The 18813-nt window shown below is 33.7% G+C and overlaps 3 protein-coding genes across 22 annotated transcripts; all 3 read left to right on the top strand.

Moving 5' to 3' along the window:
- Positions 1 to 425: 425 nt before the first annotated feature.
- Positions 426 to 12609, top strand: LOC107890581 (uncharacterized). Of its 20 annotated transcripts, XM_041101251.1 has the most exons (14): positions 498 to 679; positions 1382 to 1973; positions 2446 to 2574; positions 2679 to 2779; positions 2976 to 3178; positions 5137 to 6131; positions 6420 to 7080; positions 7177 to 7263; positions 9163 to 9234; positions 9321 to 9518; positions 9599 to 9690; positions 10849 to 10948; positions 11291 to 11389; positions 11513 to 11838. In XM_041101251.1, exons 6-14 carry the CDS (start codon positions 5140 to 5142, stop codon positions 11573 to 11575), a joined length of 2364 nt encoding a protein of 787 aa, XP_040957185.1. In that variant the 5' UTR covers positions 498 to 679; positions 1382 to 1973; positions 2446 to 2574; positions 2679 to 2779; positions 2976 to 3178; positions 5137 to 5139; the 3' UTR covers positions 11576 to 11838. The 20 variants fall into 20 exon arrangements, 17 of the variants coding, with proteins under 17 accessions (XP_040957186.1, XP_016670574.2, XP_016670571.2 ...); XR_005918308.1 differs by lacking the exon at positions 1382 to 1973 and adding an exon at positions 12077 to 12609 and having other exon boundaries at positions 497 to 679; positions 11291 to 11577; XM_041101242.1 differs by having other exon boundaries at positions 497 to 1774; positions 1871 to 1973; positions 11291 to 11838.
- Positions 1361 to 2970, top strand: LOC107892444 (uncharacterized). Its single transcript, XM_016817528.2, has 4 exons — positions 1361 to 1774; positions 1871 to 1973; positions 2679 to 2842; positions 2890 to 2970. The coding sequence occupies exons 1-4, from the start codon at positions 1361 to 1363 to the stop codon at positions 2968 to 2970; spliced, it is 762 nt and encodes a 253-aa protein (XP_016673017.2).
- Positions 12610 to 15094: 2485 nt separating the features above from the next.
- On the top strand, positions 15095 to 17250 carry LOC107890583 (9-cis-epoxycarotenoid dioxygenase NCED6, chloroplastic). The gene has a single exon (XM_016815086.2). The coding sequence runs from the start codon at positions 15355 to 15357 to the stop codon at positions 17161 to 17163; it is 1809 nt and encodes a 602-aa protein (XP_016670575.2). The 5' UTR covers positions 15095 to 15354; the 3' UTR covers positions 17164 to 17250.
- The last annotated feature ends 1563 nt before the right edge of the window (positions 17251 to 18813 follow it).

The following is an 18813-nucleotide window of genomic DNA, read 5'->3' as shown; positions in this document are numbered from 1 at the left end:
AATATTAAATGAACTAAATTTGTGAAAAAAAAATCTAAAAACAATTGAGTAAAATGTATTTTTAGGTGATCTTATGTCCTGCCAACCAAACACTTGAATTTTACATTCTAGCTAAATAAATCAAATAAAACAATCTCACATTCCATCCGTAATGCTACATTCCTATCATATTATTACGGAATGTAATATAAGATTTAGTGAACCAAACCCTCTCTAAAAACAATTTAAATATTTTTGAAAGATTAATAATGAAATTTAACAAAAAATAAAAATCAAGTTGATAAAAAAATATAAAAATGGAAGAGTAAATTATCGTTATTGCAATATAAATAAATATACATCAATTAATTATTCAAAAAATATATATACATAAATTAAAATTCGTTTAATAAATGGTGTTTATGAGGTCAGTTTGATAACTAAACCCGGTCCATTTGAAACCCAACTTTTGAGAGAAAACCTAGATCCGACCCGGAACAGGCTATCCGAATTGCCGACCCTGAAGAAATTGAAAGAGACAAACAAAACCAAATTCGTAAAATCTTAAGGTGAGTCTGAGATGAGTTGATGGCATTGCCTCCTTAGGGATTTGAAGTATTCAAAGTTGTTTCTTCTTTTCCTGGAATTTTCGTTCCTTTTCCGCGATCCCTATCATCACCAAAAGCGGAAATAAAATCTGGTAACGATTTTTCTTAATTTTTTGTATTTTTAGGGTCTGTTTGATAGGGGAAAATATTTTTCGGAATTGGTTTTCCCCATTTTCCGGTGTTTGATTGGAGGAAAATGAATTCCACAAGGAAAACCTTTTACAAACACGGGTAAAATCACTTCCTTAGTTTTGGAAAACGTCTTACCGATTTTCCTTCCGTAAGACATTTTCCATTCTCTTCTCTACACTCTCATCGTCTCAGCTTCAAAATTTTCTTTGCAGACTTTCTTTAGAAATGTATGTTTTCTATTTCCACTTTCATTTCTACTCATTTTCTGTGGCTTCTCCCATTCCAATCCATTCTTCATTTCGATTCCCTCAATCCTTCCCGCTCCGACCCTATACCCGAATTTCAATCCATTCTTCATTCTCATTGAATTATTTCTGTTGGTGAATTAATGCAATTTCCAAGCTTCTACGTGATGGGTTTGTAATTTTCTAAACCTCATAGCTTTTATGGGTTTCTTTTTGTTATTAATTTTTAGCTTTTAATTGTATTTCTCGATGTTCTTAACTTTTCTTCCATTGGATTGTGGTTTCGTAGCTTATGGCTTTGTGGGGTTACGCTTGTTCTGTTTATAGAGTTTCTTCCGTTGGATTGTAATTTCTAGGCTTTTAGCTTTCTTGGGGTTCTTGTTTTTAAGTGTATTGATGATGCAAATTCATGTTCAGTCCTCGTTCGCACGCTTCATGTGCAGTCAAGGATATGATACTTGGATTATTGAACTCAGAGGTGCTGGATTGAGTACACAAGGAATGGATTTTGGACAATATATAGACCCTTTAGATTCTATTTCTCAGAGGAAGGATTTTTATGGTAAGGGTACAGATTATAAGAGGTTTTCAAAAACAGAAAAAAGATATGCTTTTTCCAGTCAAATTACGGATTTAATTGAAAAGCTTGTAAATATAATTGAAGAAGCTGAAAGATCATCTCCAGTACGTGCTTTTGATATGCAAAACAGCATTTCCACAGCACTAAAAGATATGCAGAAACAACTTGATCTTATTTCCAAGTATGATTGGGACTTTGATAACTACCTAGAAGAAGACGTCCCTGCTGTGGTGAGGTGCCTCCCTTATGCGATGCGTACACCAGCTGACAATTCGTAAGCCATGACAACTAACTTGAGTATTGTTAAACTAAAATTTTTATCTTAGATGGAATACATAAAGGATAAGAGTGAACCAAAGGATGGCAAGTTACTTGCACTTGGTCATTCTATGGGCAGTATCTTGCTATATGCGATGCTATCACGATGTGGTAAGATTCTGTAAAAACTTGCTTGTTCATCTACATTTATGACCTATGTAAAACCTATTACTGCATATCCTTTTGGCTATTACCTTTTTGGTATTGCAAAATAGTTTGTTATATTAACACATAACTGCATGTTTAATTTCTCTGTTCTGTTATGATTAGAATTTATTTAGCATTTTGAAGCTGTGACCAACTTGAATTTCATTTCCTTTGGACACAGCACCGACTGAAATAGACTTGTAAACAGTTTATAATCACTTCTTAGACCGGTTAAACATTTTAACAGCAATTTATTTATAGATAAAAGAATAGAAAACTTTGTGCACAAATTATGTTGATCTAGGTACTGATAATATTGGTTAAACTCACAAAAGAAAATGCTACGCTTGGTTCAACTATCTGATGCTTGAACCTTTTTATTTTGCTTATTGAGGCTAATCTAAGAGTTCAAACTGTTGCGTTTTAATTATCACAGCTAAAGCATGTCAACCAGGATGATGTTGAGTCCTTTATGAGTAGAGCCAATTAATTTTGAACTCTTTAAGGCCCTTAGATGGAATCAAAATCGTTGCTGTATAAGTCCGAAAGAGTTCTATATGTCCCGGTAGGCTACTTGATGGAATAGTTTTATAAGTAAACTTTTCATCTTACTTTGACTTTGTATCTTGAACAATATATAGGAGTGCTAAAATGTCTTGTTTTTATAAGGTTATGAAGGAAAGGATTCTGGATTGGCAGCAGTCACTACGTTGGCATCATCATTGGACTATATGTCTTCTAGATCGTCACTCAAACTGCTTTTACCTTTGGCAAGTGTTATTGAAGCGAAATTGCTTAAGCATTGTTTCTCTGTGAAGTGTTATTATCTGCTTGTATGTATATTGACAATAATCTGATGTTATTTCTCTTCGGTGAGCAGGCAGACCCTGCACAGGTCCTAAATGTTCCTGTTATTCCAATTGGAACATTGCTTCTCCTAAATATTTACACTTCCTTTTGATGCAGGCCGTAGATCTAGTGTATCCTTGTATAATAGAATTTCTCAATCATCATGACACAGCTTGAAGTTGTTGAGACTTCTTCTTCATTCAAGCTTCGTTCTGTATTTTTTTCCCCATGAAGGAAGGAGCCGACTTAAGAAGAATCTTCAAGCTAGTCTTGCCCTTAAAATTCTACATCAGCTAGTACATATACATACATAAAAGGAGGTAAAGGATCAATACCATGCATGTAGTTGTATTGTTGTATTAAAGTTTGTTAATATGTACAGACATTTAGAAAAAGTAGTGTATGTTTATATGGTATACATATATCACTACTCTCTCTCTTAGACAACATGTAGTTGTATTGTTGTATTAAAGTTTGTTAATATGTACAGACATTTAGAAAAAGTAGTGTATGTTTATATGGTATACATATATCACTACTCTCTCTCTTAGACAACAATACTTCATCATTTGTAAATGGTTAACCATTAGAAATTTTGACTCTCACAAAACATTTGATGATCTTAAGAGAGATGTTCGATTACCATAAAGCTTATACTTCATTTTATAGAGAAAGGTTGAATTAATTGTGTCAAACTCCTAAGCTTTGATTGATTTTTGACCAAATTAATCACAAGTTTAGTCTATTGGGAATTTAATTATTGCTCAAGAATGTTGTATTGTATGAAGTTTACTTCCCATTTAATAAATAATAAAATAAAAAAGGTAAATTTTTAGCCATTTCTCTTCACTTTTTTTCCAACTAATAAGAATGCATTTTTTTTCAATTTATAACGATTAATATTGTAGTTTAATAATAAGAATGTATTTTTTTTCAATTTATAACGATTAATATTGTAGTTTAATAATTGAGTATTATTATAAATAAATCATTGCAATATATGTAAAAACAATTTAAAATATAAAAATTTATTAATATATATTAATATATGTAAAAACAACTTTTTCAGAAAATATTTTCAGGAAATCTGTCGAACAGCAGAAAATATTTTACACTGATTCAATCAAATACCAGAAAATATTTTTCAGTAAATCATTTTACAGAAAAGTAAAACATTTTCCAGAAATCATTTTACGGAAAATATTTTACTGGCAATCAAACAGACCCTTAATGTTAATTTATTTATTCACTTTTTGCCGTTTTGATCATCTATTATTATATTCATTTGCTGAATATGGAAACTTAAAAGCTATTACTCTCAATTCTACAAATATATAATTTTTTATTTTGATTTTTGGTATGATTACTTTATCTGTTTGTACATAGATTTTTTTTTGTTTTATTAGTATCTGGTAATTCTAGAGAATTAGTAGTGTATATTATTGGGATTAGAATTTGATATAGGTTTTTTACTTTCTAATAATAAAGCCACTATTTGAAACATTTTGCCTGGATATAATAATTGAGAATTTGCGTTTTGCTAGGTCGAAATTCGTTGTTGCTTTAGGCATTGCGATCTTTTACCCAGCAAGTTTGATATTCTTTCTTTTTTTTGCTCTTTTTTTTTTATTCAGTTTATAATAAACGTCACATGGGTGAGTTTTGCTTGGTATGTGGATGTTTAGAGTGTTCAAAGTTGTATTGGAAATGGTTGAGTTTTCCTTCTATTAGTAATATATTTTATGAGCATTTACTCTTTACTTATTTATTGTTGTTGCATTATTTGTCAACAGAAACAATTTTAATGTCCTATTTTCTCTCTATGTTGTTTGGGATCATCCTTTCCGTTTAGTTACTTGTTTTCAATACTTGTGTCTGGTGCATATCTTGATATGGATATGAGGATATGACTCTCTAAGGACCCTTCAATTACATTGAAAAACTTGGAAAAAATTGAGAACTCTTGTGTTGGACTCATACTCATACAGGATACTGACATTTGAGTTTGAGTAACACAGTTCCTTAGGGGATAAATAATATTCTAAGGAAGGTCTAAAGAGAAATTTAGGGAAGTAAGGTGTTAATTTGCTTGGTTGGGGGTTACATTGCCTTAAATTATTGTCATAAAAGGGTGAGTTTTCCGGTGCTGATAATTTAATTTGGAGTATAATGTTGCTAAACACCTTTGGATAGGAAATTTTTTGCATGAAAATCATACTTTTGTAATTGAAGCTTCATGTGAAGTAAGGGCCTGATTTCTATGTTTAATTTGTCGCAGAAAATGGAGGACATGGACATTGATTCATTAGTGGACATACCCGACACTCCTGATAGGCTATCTTCACGGAGAATGCATGGAGGTCATCATGTTGGCAATTTATATGCGGCTGATCATGTGGGAGGTTCTAATAGTGCATCTTTGGATAGGCTAAGGGGCAGAGATAGAGTGGTTGCTGAAAATGGGCAGAACAGAAAACGTTATAGACACCCTCAAAAACTTTCAGGTGGGGTTGATGAAACTGAACATCGAAAAAACACAATTGTTTTATCCCCACTGGAGAAAGCTCAAGAAAATGCTCCTCTATCCCGAAAAACAACAATGGAGAGAAGCAGGAATTCCATTAGAGAGCAATACATGGATAAAGGAAAAGCTCCTTTCTCTAAGTTGTCATCTAAATCATCTGGATTTGGAAAAGATCATGCTATGGTAAATTTAACTGGCCGGAATATGCATAAACCTGAAATGGAATTTCCGCAAGGTGGATCAGAAAATTGCTCAGCAGGAGGAAAAAATGAAGGCAACGTACCAAGAAATGGTGGTTCTTACATATATAATTCTTCAAGCAATTCTGCAACATCCAGAAATAACTGCAAGGGAAAAGAAAAAATAAATGACATTGGATTTGAAGGTGTTGGTTCAGTTACTGATCATGCAAAAGGGGTGGCTCTCTCTTGTGGTTCCCCTCTTAGATTGGACAAGCAATTGCCTGCATATCAAAATGTTGTCTCACCAAGAGCAACTGTGAAAAGAAGATTGGTTCGAAATGGCTGCATCTCTCCCCAGAATATAGCTATCAGGGCTAAACAATTCAATGAAAAATCCCAAAACAGCTTTAAATCTGAACAAAATTCTGGGAATGCAGTTAGCAATAATCCTTCTATAGACATTAGTGAGATAATTGCTGGAGATAATAATTATGGGAAAGGAAAAGGTGTTGCCCAACCTCTCGTATCTATGGATCAGGATATTAATTGTATTAGTTTATCTGGCAGGTAAAATTTTAAGTTGTGTTCTTCACTAATTAGATTTCTTTGCCTATTGTCTGTACGATGCTTTCTTTTTATGTTTATTGGTTTCATTTCCTGTATTAAATGTTTGCCAAAGAGATGGCTGCAATTCCTGCCATAAGCTTTGAATAGGCTGTGATAAAAGGACAATATGGCATCTTTTAAAGCTTCATGTTTATGTCAAGATAATTGTGGAAGACTAACTTCTGTTTATTCCTTAATTCTAAACTAGAAGGGTCTTTATGAATAAAACATGCGGTTTACCTGCTGCAGTGCTGTGAACAATGGAGAAGCTAGTGGTACTAATGGTGATTCGATTAGAGATGAATGCTTTGAGGAAAAAGGTGGTTGGAGAAGCGCACACAACCGTTCAAAGAATGCAGAGCATGCAGCTTCACATCGTTTCAGCAGATTTAAAAATGTTGGATGCCACGTAAGTCAACAAAATGAAAATAAAGTTGTAAAAAGAAACAATGCTAGTAGAGGAAGTAACAGGATTCCATCTGGTTGTCTGGAAAATTGTGATGCAACTGAAACAGCTCCTGTGATCTTCTCAAAATTCAACCAAAAAAGTGAGCCTTCTCATGCGGAAAATCTGCTGTCTAAAAGGCAAACGAAACATGTGTTATCCTCGGGAAATAGTGGTGAAAGCTCTAGGGTCATTCCTAATGACACAGACATTGTGTTTCTTGGCTCATCTTGGGGATCATCTAGTTTAGGGTCATCTAGAATTAATACTGGGCACCGTCTGAATGTTTTGGATCTTGATGAGTTATCTGAAATGAGAGGGACAAATGTGGATGCCAATCATGGAGACTGTGTGAATGATGAGGAATCAGAGGCTAGGGCAAGACAAGTTGAGGCAGATGAAGTATTGGCCCGTGAACTCCAAGAACAATTATATCATGAGGTCTCAATATATGGCAACAATGAGGTTGGCTCTGTTTTTATTTAACACCTTTCTCCCTAATTAATGATAACTTGTTTATTTCTATTAGCTACTTTTAAATGTTTACGAATCTTTTTACAGATTGATGAAAACATTGCAAGGGCTCTTCAGCAGGAGGAAGATACATTCCCAAGTACTTCTAATTGTAGCATTCATGAGCCTCAGCAGGTGAGTAAACTTGAAGTTTTTTTTCTTTAGTTGATGATTACCTCAGAGTGTCATGAATGACTGCATCATTAGATATATTATGAACAATGGTATAAGATAGCTGCTAAATTTGTGTTTAAACTACTGGAAACATGCCATACAAGGGGCACGGATCTCTGATCTTAAAAGTAGAAGACTTGGTTTTAGTGATTTTGCCCCTCCACATGGTAAATGAGCAGGGTTATACAACAACCTTGAGGTAAGTAAAGGGTTTTGTAGTTCCCCATTATTTAAAATTTTTTTTCATATTTGATTGAGAGTATATTCAGAATTTGATTGGTAACTGATCTGAGCTTGATTTGAAATTTTTTTTAGCTTGTGAACACATGTATTTTAGTTGTCTCAAAAATCTAGTACGGCTAGCTAAGGTGGTAAATTTGGTTGTACCTGAAGACTCGGAACCAAATCCTGAGATTGTGAGGGATAGAGAGCATCAATGGGAAGTGTGGAGGGCTACCCGCCTGGTCTAGCCTGGTCATTGGACCTAAAAAGGTTTCGAAGCTGAGTGCTATATTTGCTTTTAGTCTTGGCACCTCTGATAAAAATACCTTAATGCTTTTGTAAAAGGGGTATGAGAACCCACAACCTGCAAATCTAGACAAGCTAGCTTTTATACAGCTGTGTCGTGCTACCATATCCCAAAAAAAGGGACTATGTAATAAGCTTTATCAAGACTCTTTGATGAGATACTACTAATTGAAGGAATTAGTGAGACAAACTTTAGAGGAAGTAGGTCTCTATTTATATGGCCATTCAAGTACCAAATATTGTAAACCTATAAGAGTGACCAATACTTTTCAGCTTTGGGCATGTGCAGGATACATGTATGCTATTATTTGGTTTGCACTTGGTCTCCCTTTACTGCCTAATCTTCATGCATAATCCGTGGGTTATCTTAAAATAAATAATTTCATTTTTACGTGTCACAAATAATTGTTTGCATGTGGAGACTCAAGCACTTGTTGGCATTATTAAAATTCTTTCTTTGACATCGATAATTAATCTTGCTATCTTTTCTATTTTAGTATAAACACATTATTCTTGTGTATGCCAATCATTTTGGTTGGTTCCTGCTTAGTTGTTTGTCACTTTGTTTCTTGTTTAATGTTGAAAGTTATTGTTTCCTGACATTTCTAACAGGATGTTTTTATCATCATCCCTCTCTATCTTTTTTCTCTTTTTTCTTTCAATTGATAGGCTCTTCTTTTTCAAGTTTAATATGGAAAATTATATTTTTCTGATCTCAGAATGATATTGATGCTGTGTTCGTTGTTGGTTTAATTTCAAGAAGTTTTTAACTTACTTTGACGCCAATATCCCTTCTTTGACTATTATATCTCTATGGAAACTCTATTTAATGTGAAATAAATAATTTCATTTGAAAGAGTATGAAAGAGCTTGCATAAAACTTTAGGAACCATCCTCACTGAATTGGTATTTAGATGCTTTAACTGTTTTGGTTGTTATCAAAGAAGGTAGAGGTCCAACTTTATGAGTACTCTCTTTCCTGTTGTTGCTGGGTCAAATGACCTTAATTATACTGTTTGATTGGTGCTAATCTTGCTCACTGAAGACAGGAGAAACTATATTTCATTCATGCTATTTGATTCAGTGGAAAGGCCTTTAATTGTAGGATGTATATTTGTATTTATCAGACAGTACTATCATGATACATAGTATTATATCCAATCAAGGTTTTAATTTTTCTAACATAAAAGAAATGTATTGGCTAATCCTATTTGGATCATTTTTCTTTTTGGTACTTGATTGTATTTATTCTCTCTTTAACCATATGAATTTGATGCTTTTCTTTTGAATTTGTATAAGTTCCTCATGTATTATTCTTTGCTTCTAATGCAGAGAGGCCCAACACGGCAATCCCGTACTCAGTCTTCAGTGCGGACTTCTCAGAATTCTTCAAATAGGAGAGGAGTATGGGCTTGTTCTCCTACTTCTGCTGGAGTCCCTTTCCTTTAGAATTTAAGTTCCTCCTGTAACATTATTCTTTGCTTATGCAGAGAGGGTCAACAAGGCAGTCTCGTACTCGGTCTCCATTGCGGACTTCTCAGAATTCTTCAAATAGGAGAGGAGTACGGGCTCGTTTTTCTAGTTCTGCTAGAGTGCCGCGGTTGAGGAATCAGGTTTTGAATCAACGTCGAGCAGTGCCATCTAGGACAAGGAATTTTCACTTTCCTTTGGACATGGATTTGGATATGGTAAAATTCCCCCCCCCCCTTTGTCCTATCCATTATTTCTTTACTTTCAACAAAAACTGATTTAGAGCTTTCTGATACAGCGACTTGATATATTGGAAGCCATGGAGGCTGCCATTGGAGATGATGATGACATTGCTGGTCACATCTTCCGTGTTCACAATGATTTTAACGAGTAAGATTTTTCTTCTATTAACTGGATCTGTGTTGCCATATGATTGCATCTTTCAATTTGGTAGACAATTTATTTAGAGGTTACAATGAGGCCATGTTTTGGTTGCAATTACAAGTGTCTTGGCCCTTGGGCTGTGAAAAGCAATTTCAATCTTGAGGGTTTGCACTTTATGCTAAAATGTTCAGTTACTATACACAGATGTTAATACACAAATAGAGTCACGTTATAGACTCATTAAAGGGAATTCATGATCAATTTCTTCCCTTTATTTTTCGATTTCTGTAACAACCTATTTTGGTTAATAATTCATACTCATCAAAGGAAGCATGAAACCTTAGGATTCGTTAGAGAGAGTCCCATATCTCTTGTAGGGTTTGTACACTCATTAAGGAAAGTCGTATCAAACTAAATATAGTCCTACCAAAATATTTTTTCTAAATAAAATCCTACAGAGAACTTTTATTCCAAGAATCCTACCACATACCGAAAACTACCTCCACTAGAAACAACTAAAAATACTGCAGCGTCCACAACAACAGAATTGGTGCCAACTATGGTAAGATCAGCTCTGGATAATGTCACAGCCTGGCTAATTTATATTTTTTTTTGAGAGAGAGACCCAACTATTTATCATGCATCATGGGTTGATATTATCTAAACTTGTGGTAATTAGCAAACCTAGTATATTTTACAAATTAATTAGGTTATAGCGTCCTAAAATGGTTCACAAACCTCTCTATAAGGTGATTTTAACATGCCCAATTTATCCTTTTCAATCAGTTTTTCAACACATCAAAGTCTACTGTTTATATTTTTCATCCAAGCTTCTTTATTGTCATAGATAGACCACCTAATTTCACAACTAGCACATATTTATCATATTAAAGTTTTTAATTGAAGAAAAATTAAGATGATGAAAATTTGTGGAATGGCATGTTAGTTGTGCTGGTAGGAGTATCTAGTATAGGTCGAGAATGACTAATAATCTCTGTAGCTTTTAACTTAAATATTTAATGTTTACCATCTGTAATTTTTCCTTTTTATTTCTGCTTTATCATATTTCTATGTGTCTTCATGTTCTATTTACAATTTCCTATCTTTGGATTACAAGTGGTACTTGAAGTTATTATATCTTGTCTCCTTTTGATATTCTTGCAGTGGGGATTATGAAAGGTTTCTGACCCTTGATAATAATAATCATCAACATACTGGTGCATCTCTTCACCAAATTAACAGTTTACCACTCTCCAAAGTGCAGGTAAATTTCTTGGTCATGTGAAAAAAAGACACCATATAGATTTTTTTTTATACCCTTATATACATGCTTGCAAATTAGTCTTGAAAAAACCAGGCCGGACTGGTCGGTCAGACTGGTTCAATCGGGAAATGATGAACCCATTTGGTCTGGCATATCCCAAGAAACAAGGATTGAATGAAACAGAAGAAGACCAGTTTGACCAGTATAAAACCGATGACAAATATTATACTGGTTTGACGTTCAGTTGTTTCTTCATCAGTGCAAATATACTATCCATTGCTTTTGCTTCACTCTCCTGATCTTAATTGTGAATTATTGTTTTGAATTTTTTTGTCAATGCAGATTGATAACTTTGAGGAAGTTTGTGCCATATGCCTTGAAACGCCCGCAAATGGAGAAACCATTCGCCATCTTCCTTGTCTACATAAATTTCACAAGGATGTAAACCATTTTATCTTGGCGATGCCACTTCGCTTTTCCTTTCTGCAATTGATTCCATTGACGTTGCTTACACGAGAATGTTGATGAGTTTAATGTTTTTTTCTCTTTGTTCTCATGTTTCAGTGTATCGATCCATGGCTGAGTCGGAAAACATCATGCCCGGTTTGCAAGTCATCTATAAATTGAATGTGAGCATACCAGCAGATCAGTTGTTTTGTATGACAATAAAAAAAATCTTAAGCAAATATATATCTGTGATAGGTAAACATCTTTTTAATAGACTTCTTGGACATTATCATGCCTAGTTAGATTAATCAAGTTTTAAAGCTCAGGCTCGTTCAGTATGGCTCACTTAAGTCTGTTTATCTGATAAAAAATGAGCTTGATTTTCATGCTCAACTCTAAACTTCATTATTTCTGCTTAATCTCAAAATTTAAGTTCAAGTTCTTATTGAGATTTTTCAATATTAATTAGAAGAAGAAAATTTTGTTTAGGTTTTATGTATTTCTCCAGTCAAGCATTAAGGTACTTGGATTAAGCTTGTTCAATAGTTCAAGTTCAACTTGACAATGATTGAGACATTAGATGTATTTTTTTTCTTGAGCCGAATCTAAGTAGCTTGCAAACATAGGTTTTTCGTATTTAAACCTTAATGTTAATTCCTCAACTTCATTTGAATGCTGAAGAAGTTACCTCTGGTTCTGGTGTCCGCAAAGAGATGATATTGATGAACGGTTAAGCAACAGAGAATGAAGTGAGCAGCAAACAGGCTTTGAAATCTTTAGCGTAAAGTTATAGGGCCATGGCATTGGCACGCAGCTCGTTGTTGTTTCTGTTGAAACGTTTTTAAATTTTATTTAGTTGGAAAATGATGAACTCCCCATCAAAAACATTTTTCACCTGTCAAAGCCCTTATCTATGCTTCATTTAGAGGTCTGTTCACTGCGATTTGCATTAGAATCATTCATGTTGCTCCCTTAACTCCAATTTCCGAATGAATATATTTATGGAATCGGTTAGTTTTACGTATTAAAACTTGTTGAGGGGTTCAAATCCTCAACAGGTTGAGTATTGTATTCTCGGGATGTTGGTTTTTCATTAGTCTTGAGGAGGGCATAGAGACACCCTTTGTTGGTTGGTGATTCATACAAATGATGTTAGAGAGCTTTAGGGTTTACATAACTATTTATGAGTAAATATGGTATTTTATTTGAATTAATGAGAATGTCCTTTTATGTATTTAAAAGTTGAAATATTTTTATATTAAAAAATAAGTTATTCGATGTTGGATATGAATATAGGGTTAACTAAATGATTATAAATGTGTGTTGGAGTAATTGCACATAAAAATTACCTAAAATATTAAGAAGACGTATTTAAATATAAGTAATATTATTGTTTGTTTAATATCATGATAAAATCAAAGTAGGTTAATCACATCAATAATGATTACATATTTACATGGTTAATAGTTTGGAGGATTGATATCGTTAGAATTCGTTTATGCATTGATATTTATAAATTATAGTATAAACATTTCAAGGTTGAAACTCAAGCCCAATATATCATTCATACTTAAAGCACAAATTCTCTTTGGATTTAATATTATTATCAAAAGCCATCTAAAAACTGTAATAAAGGAAGATGGAGGGATGAGGGGTCTAAATCCAATGTCCCTGAAATCAGGCAACAAATCCAATGTTCTCTATAACAGGAGAAACCCAAACAAAGGGCAAATCAATGGTCTTTCATCCACGTTGGTACCCAAACCTCAATTTAGACACGTGTCTTCTTTTACTTATACGTAGGATGTCACAAGCTCTACCACTCAAAGTAATTCATTTCTTTCTCTCTCTCTCTCTCTCTTTTTTTTGGTAGTGAAAACAAATAAATGGTTTAATAGTGATGAATTCTTTTTCTTTTTGGGTTTAATAAGGAAGAAGGGCCACGTGGGTTAGCCATGTTGGAGGCAGTAGGTGTTGGCAACTTATTGGAGGTGGCCCACCAACCCACTTCACTGCTTTAATTGCACCACCATTTTGTTCACATTTCCGTGCATTCATCCACGTGAGGTTTAATAAATATGACCTAAATACAATATTTGGGAGGATTCATAGAAGGACCCATCACTTCTATCGTCTCTAATTATCATTTTTTGTAAGCTTGCTTTGATTTTCTTTTACTTCTTCCTTGATTGTATTAATCAAGTTTTCGTTTAAATCATGGGTGAATTAATTAACTTAAATCATATATCTTAGAACAAATAAAAGTTATGTTAAAGTATACCTTATAAAAAAGTTTAGTCTTACGGTGAAAATTATAAGTCATAGTTAAAATTTAGGTATAATAATAAAGTACGTCTTGAATATTATTAAAAAAAATAATTACATATCTCAAAAATTAATTTTAATAATTAATAAAATCAACATTAAGAATACCTTAATAACCCATTAGAAAAACTAAATCTTAAACAACAAAAGCTTAGAGATAAAAAGATAATATAACATCTCCCAAAGTCAATTTTTAAAGCCAAAAGCATTATTTTGTTGTTTTTTATTTTTCAAAATTTTGACTATAATTTTAACAGCAGAATTCAAAGTATTTTACCCATCAACTTTTACCATAAAAAATAGCTTTTAACCTCACAAGCTACGAACCATATTTATATACATAATTTCATTGTAATTCTAACAATATCCTAGAACCTCTTTTTTTTTTTTTTGGCCAATACTACCGAAACCACATTGATGAACCATAATTTTTTATTAAGGTGAATACAATTTTACTTCTTAATTCAAATTAATACTTTTGATTTTCTTGGTCCAATTAAGGGTGAGTTTGGATGGACGGTGTGTTTACCTACGGTTAGTGTAAAAACAGCGGTGGCGGTGAGATTAGATACTGTAACGATACTGTAGTGTGAGAGAAAAAGTAAACTAAATACACCGCACCACACCCAATCGCCCATCCAAACCCATCTTAATAACTCAACTTTAACTCTATTATATAAATTACCCAAAATGTAACTTTTTAAAATTTTCAGCAACTTGTGGTCTAATCATAAAATTTAAAACGAAGTGACACTTTGAGGTAGCTTGTATATGAGAATTAAAGTTGAAGTAGTTAATTGGTAAAAGGAAAATCTATAAGTACTAATTGAAAATAAGAAAACGAATTCAAGTGTCAAAATATATATTACTCTTTTTATTTTATGAAAAATAATCTTCAGGATAAATATTAAAATTATACATGAAATTTAATTCAATATGCAATGTTATATAAAAACTTCGATTTTATGTGATTTTATATATGAAATATTGATTTTATTCAATTTTTACAAATCACTAATAACATTATCAAATTAGTACAATTTTACGTTGGTATATTATATACACAAATTATTATATTAAATTTAATATAAAAATAAATATATATTTATTTAAATGTGTACATTAATTTAAAATAAAAGTTAAATATATATATATATATGAATCACAAATCATATTTTAGGTACATAATTATACTAAATCAAAATTCATATATCAAATTAGGCATTGAATCTAAATTCATATATTTTGCCTAGAAAGTTGATTGAGATATTAATAGTATGGTATAAGAATAGTATGTAAAAAAATAAAATAAAAATCTCGTATATTAACTTGATGATTAAGGTGCTCACCACCCCAAATATGACCTGAGCTTAAATCGCAATAACCGTGCTGCTATTAGAACTTTGTACTCCTCTTGTAATTAAAGAAAAATACACTCTCCTCAAAGTTAAAACTCATCTTTGACGTGTTTATTCCTCTACCCACTATCACCCAGATTTAGCTGAAAAATTAATGTCAAAACACTTTACTTTTTTCGCTTTATATAAACCCTACCCTTCCACTCCACCCCATATAACCTAAACTAACCTCACTACTCTATTTCTTTTCCATGATCTTCTCTTCCACGTTCCACCATGCAACCCTCACTTCACTTCTTTACCCCCAAACATCAATCTCTCCTTCAAACCCAATCCCCATTATTTACATGCAAGTTTATCGTCAATCCCGCCAAGAAAACCGTTCCTCGAAATCCGTCACCATTGCTATCACCGCCGGCGCCGTCACGATCACCTCCTCATCCCGAGGTTGTTGAACCTATGGTCCAACGAGAACGTAGTAATGTCTTGGTTCCACAACACCCGAACTATCCGGTTCATTTAAACCGATTTCAAAAGCTAGCGGCGGTGGCTTTGGACAAAATTGAGACCTCCGTGATCATGCGACTTGAAAAAAATTATGTGTTGCCTAAAATGGTTGACCCGGAGGTTCAAATTTCAGGGAACTTTGCACCGGTTGAAGAGTGTCCGGTCCATCACGGGTTGGAAGTGGTCGGTCGGATTCCAGCTTGCTTACGCGGGGTATACGTCCGAAACGGTGCAAACCCTATGTTTGCACCCTCAGGTGGGCACCATTTGTTTGACGGTGATGGGATGATCCATGCCGTTAGCTTGGGGCTTGGAAATAAAGCTAGTTATAGTTGCAGGTATACTCGAACCAGCCGATTGGTTCAAGAAGCCCGGTTCGGTCGGTGCATGTTCCCCAAACCAATTGGTGAGCTGCATGGACACTTGGGTTTAGCTAGACTCGGTCTGTACATGGCTCGAGCCGGTTTAGGCTTAGTTGACGGTTCACACGGCACGGGTGTAGCAAATGCAGGGCTTGTTTATTTCAATGGTAGACTGTTAGCCATGTCCGAAGATGATCTTCCTTATCACGTTAAAATCACCGGCGAGGGTGATCTTGAGACGATTGGACGGTTCAACTTCAGTGATCAAATCGATTGCCCGTTGATCGCTCACCCAAAACTAGACCCAGTCACAGGTGATTTGCACACCCTGAATTACAACGTTCTAAAGAAACCTTACTTGAAATACTTCAGGTTCGATAAATTCGGAAGGAAGTCAGGTGACTTGCACGTGGACATCGACCAGGCAACAATGATTCACGACTTTGCCATAACCGAGAATTTCGTAGTAATCCCGGATCACCAAATGGTATTCAAGTTATCCGAAATGATTCGGGGCGGATCACCCGTTGTATACAACAAAAACAAGACATCCCGATTCGGTGTATTGCAACAAAACGATGTTGTCGGGTCGGGGATCCAGTGGATCAACGTACCGAATTGCTTCTGTTTCCATTTATGGAATGCATGGGAAGAAATATCCGACACCGGTGATAAAATCATAGTAGTAATCGGGTCCTGTATGAACCCGCCCGATTCCATTTTCAACGAATCGAAAGACACGTTCCGAAGTGAACTATCCGAAATCCGAATGAACTTAAGAACAAGACAGTCAACACAAAGGGTAATTGTATCAGGGATGAACCTGGAAGCGGGTCAAGTGAACGGACAATACCTGGGTCAAAAGACCCGGTTCGTGTATTTGGCAATAGCGGATCCATGGCCAAAGTGTTCGGGCATGGCAAAAGTAGATTTGCAGACAGGTAAAGTCACCAAGTTCATGTACGGAACATGGCGTTATGGGGGTGAACCATTTTTTGTGCCCGACAAAAAACAAACGTGTAACAGAAACGGTAATGAAGATGAAGGATATATAATGGGATTGGTGAGAGATGAGAAGAAGGAAATGTCGGAGATGGTGATAGTGAAAGGTTCGAACATGGAACAAGTGGCTGCTATAAGGTTGCCTAGTAGGGTTCCTTATGGATTCCATGGCACCTTTATTAGTCAAGAAGAGCTACGTCGTCAAGTCATCTGAAGATATATATACCTTGCCTTTGGCTTGTTCTATTTCTGTATTATGCGTATTGCATAGTCAAAATATAGAAGCTCGTAGGGTTTTCTTCTTAGTCTCTATTTATATATAATATATGTTGGAAAATAAGTTACTCCAAAACAAATTTGTTAGCATCACTGGAAAATAAATAAGAAATTAAAAATTTATTCTACGGGTGGGAAATTTATTGTTTTAGAAATGAATTCGTACATCTGAATAAGAATTATATGAAATTTGATTAGAGAATGAAAGGGCAAAAGACTAAATAAAAAGAGCAAAAGAGTAAAAAAAACGCAGGGACAGTTCCACTATTTCATAACAGTAAAACCGAATAATAAAATTGTTTAAAAATACTATTTTCTGAAAAATTAATAAAATTTTTATCGAAGAAGATATACACATGGTATGTGTCAAAACACGAACTAGACGAAGCGCATGTAAGATATATCCACTAACAACCACCCTTTGCATTACCAACAATTTATACATACTAAGAAATGAAAATATAGTTTTGGTGTGCATAAATCATTGTTGTTATTAATTTTGGGTTTAGAGGAGAGAGAAAGCGAGACAAAGATTCTTAGGAGTCGGTTAGCGGTTGGCGGCGTGTTGTTCATAAATGTGTGATCTCATGAAGTAAAGTGAAGGTTAGTGTTGAAGTGTGTTAACACATGTCCACCGATGAACTTCTTGTTGGATGAGGTTGAGCAAGAGGCTTTATGCGACATCGGAACTTGTGTTTTAGGCTAAATACTACAGTCGGTACCATATGAATGCACCATTTGTTTTTTGTTTGATACTCCTCCTGTGGACTGCTTTCATCTATCATTTTCTTTGATTCTTATCCCTTTGTACCAAAAACCATTCGTCTCCTCTCTTTTTACTCTCTGATTTTAGTTTTGTTCGGATTAAAATAATATTTAATTATAAATTTTTTTAATAATGTTATTGACAAAATTTAAATTCGGCTTAAATATCTGGAAAAAAATAATTTAAATACATTTCTTCAAACTATCATTTCTTTAAATATTTCATATGTGAATATATATATAAGTGTATTTACATTTAAATAAAAATTTTAAAATTATTAATTAAATCTAATAATTTTATTACATAATTATATTTTGTTTTAAGGTGTAATTATAAAAAAGTTTTTAATATAAAAAATTAAAAATTAATTTAAAATATTAAAATTTTGTACTAATTGATATGTGATAGTATTGATTGAGACACACCGGAATTTTGACTAAAATATTAAGATAGAAACGGTATGAACTACGTGATTTTAGGGCCCCTCTGATACTATTAATCACTTATATAGTGTAACTGAAAATAAAATTATGCTTATCACCAAAAAAGAATAAAATTATGCAGCGTAATTCAAACTTAAATGTTTATAACTTTATGTTAAATATGGTAACTGTTTTGAGAATTTTTAGGAATTTTGAGTTTCTATATTCGAGTCTCATCATATGTAAATGTGTGGGTTTTTTTATCAAATTTATTTTGATTAGGTTTTAACTCAATTGGCATTAGCATTATTGTCAATGTAGGAAGATATGGGTTCGAGCGTGCTGAAGTGCGTTTATCCTCCTATTTAAGGATTAGAAAAGAATTATGAATATATTGTAT

This window comes from Gossypium hirsutum, chromosome D09 (assembly GCF_007990345.1).
Source record: "Gossypium hirsutum isolate 1008001.06 chromosome D09, Gossypium_hirsutum_v2.1, whole genome shotgun sequence".
NCBI lineage: Eukaryota > Viridiplantae > Streptophyta > Magnoliopsida > Malvales > Malvaceae > Gossypium > Gossypium hirsutum.
This window is presented reverse-complemented; position numbering and strand designations above follow the sequence as displayed.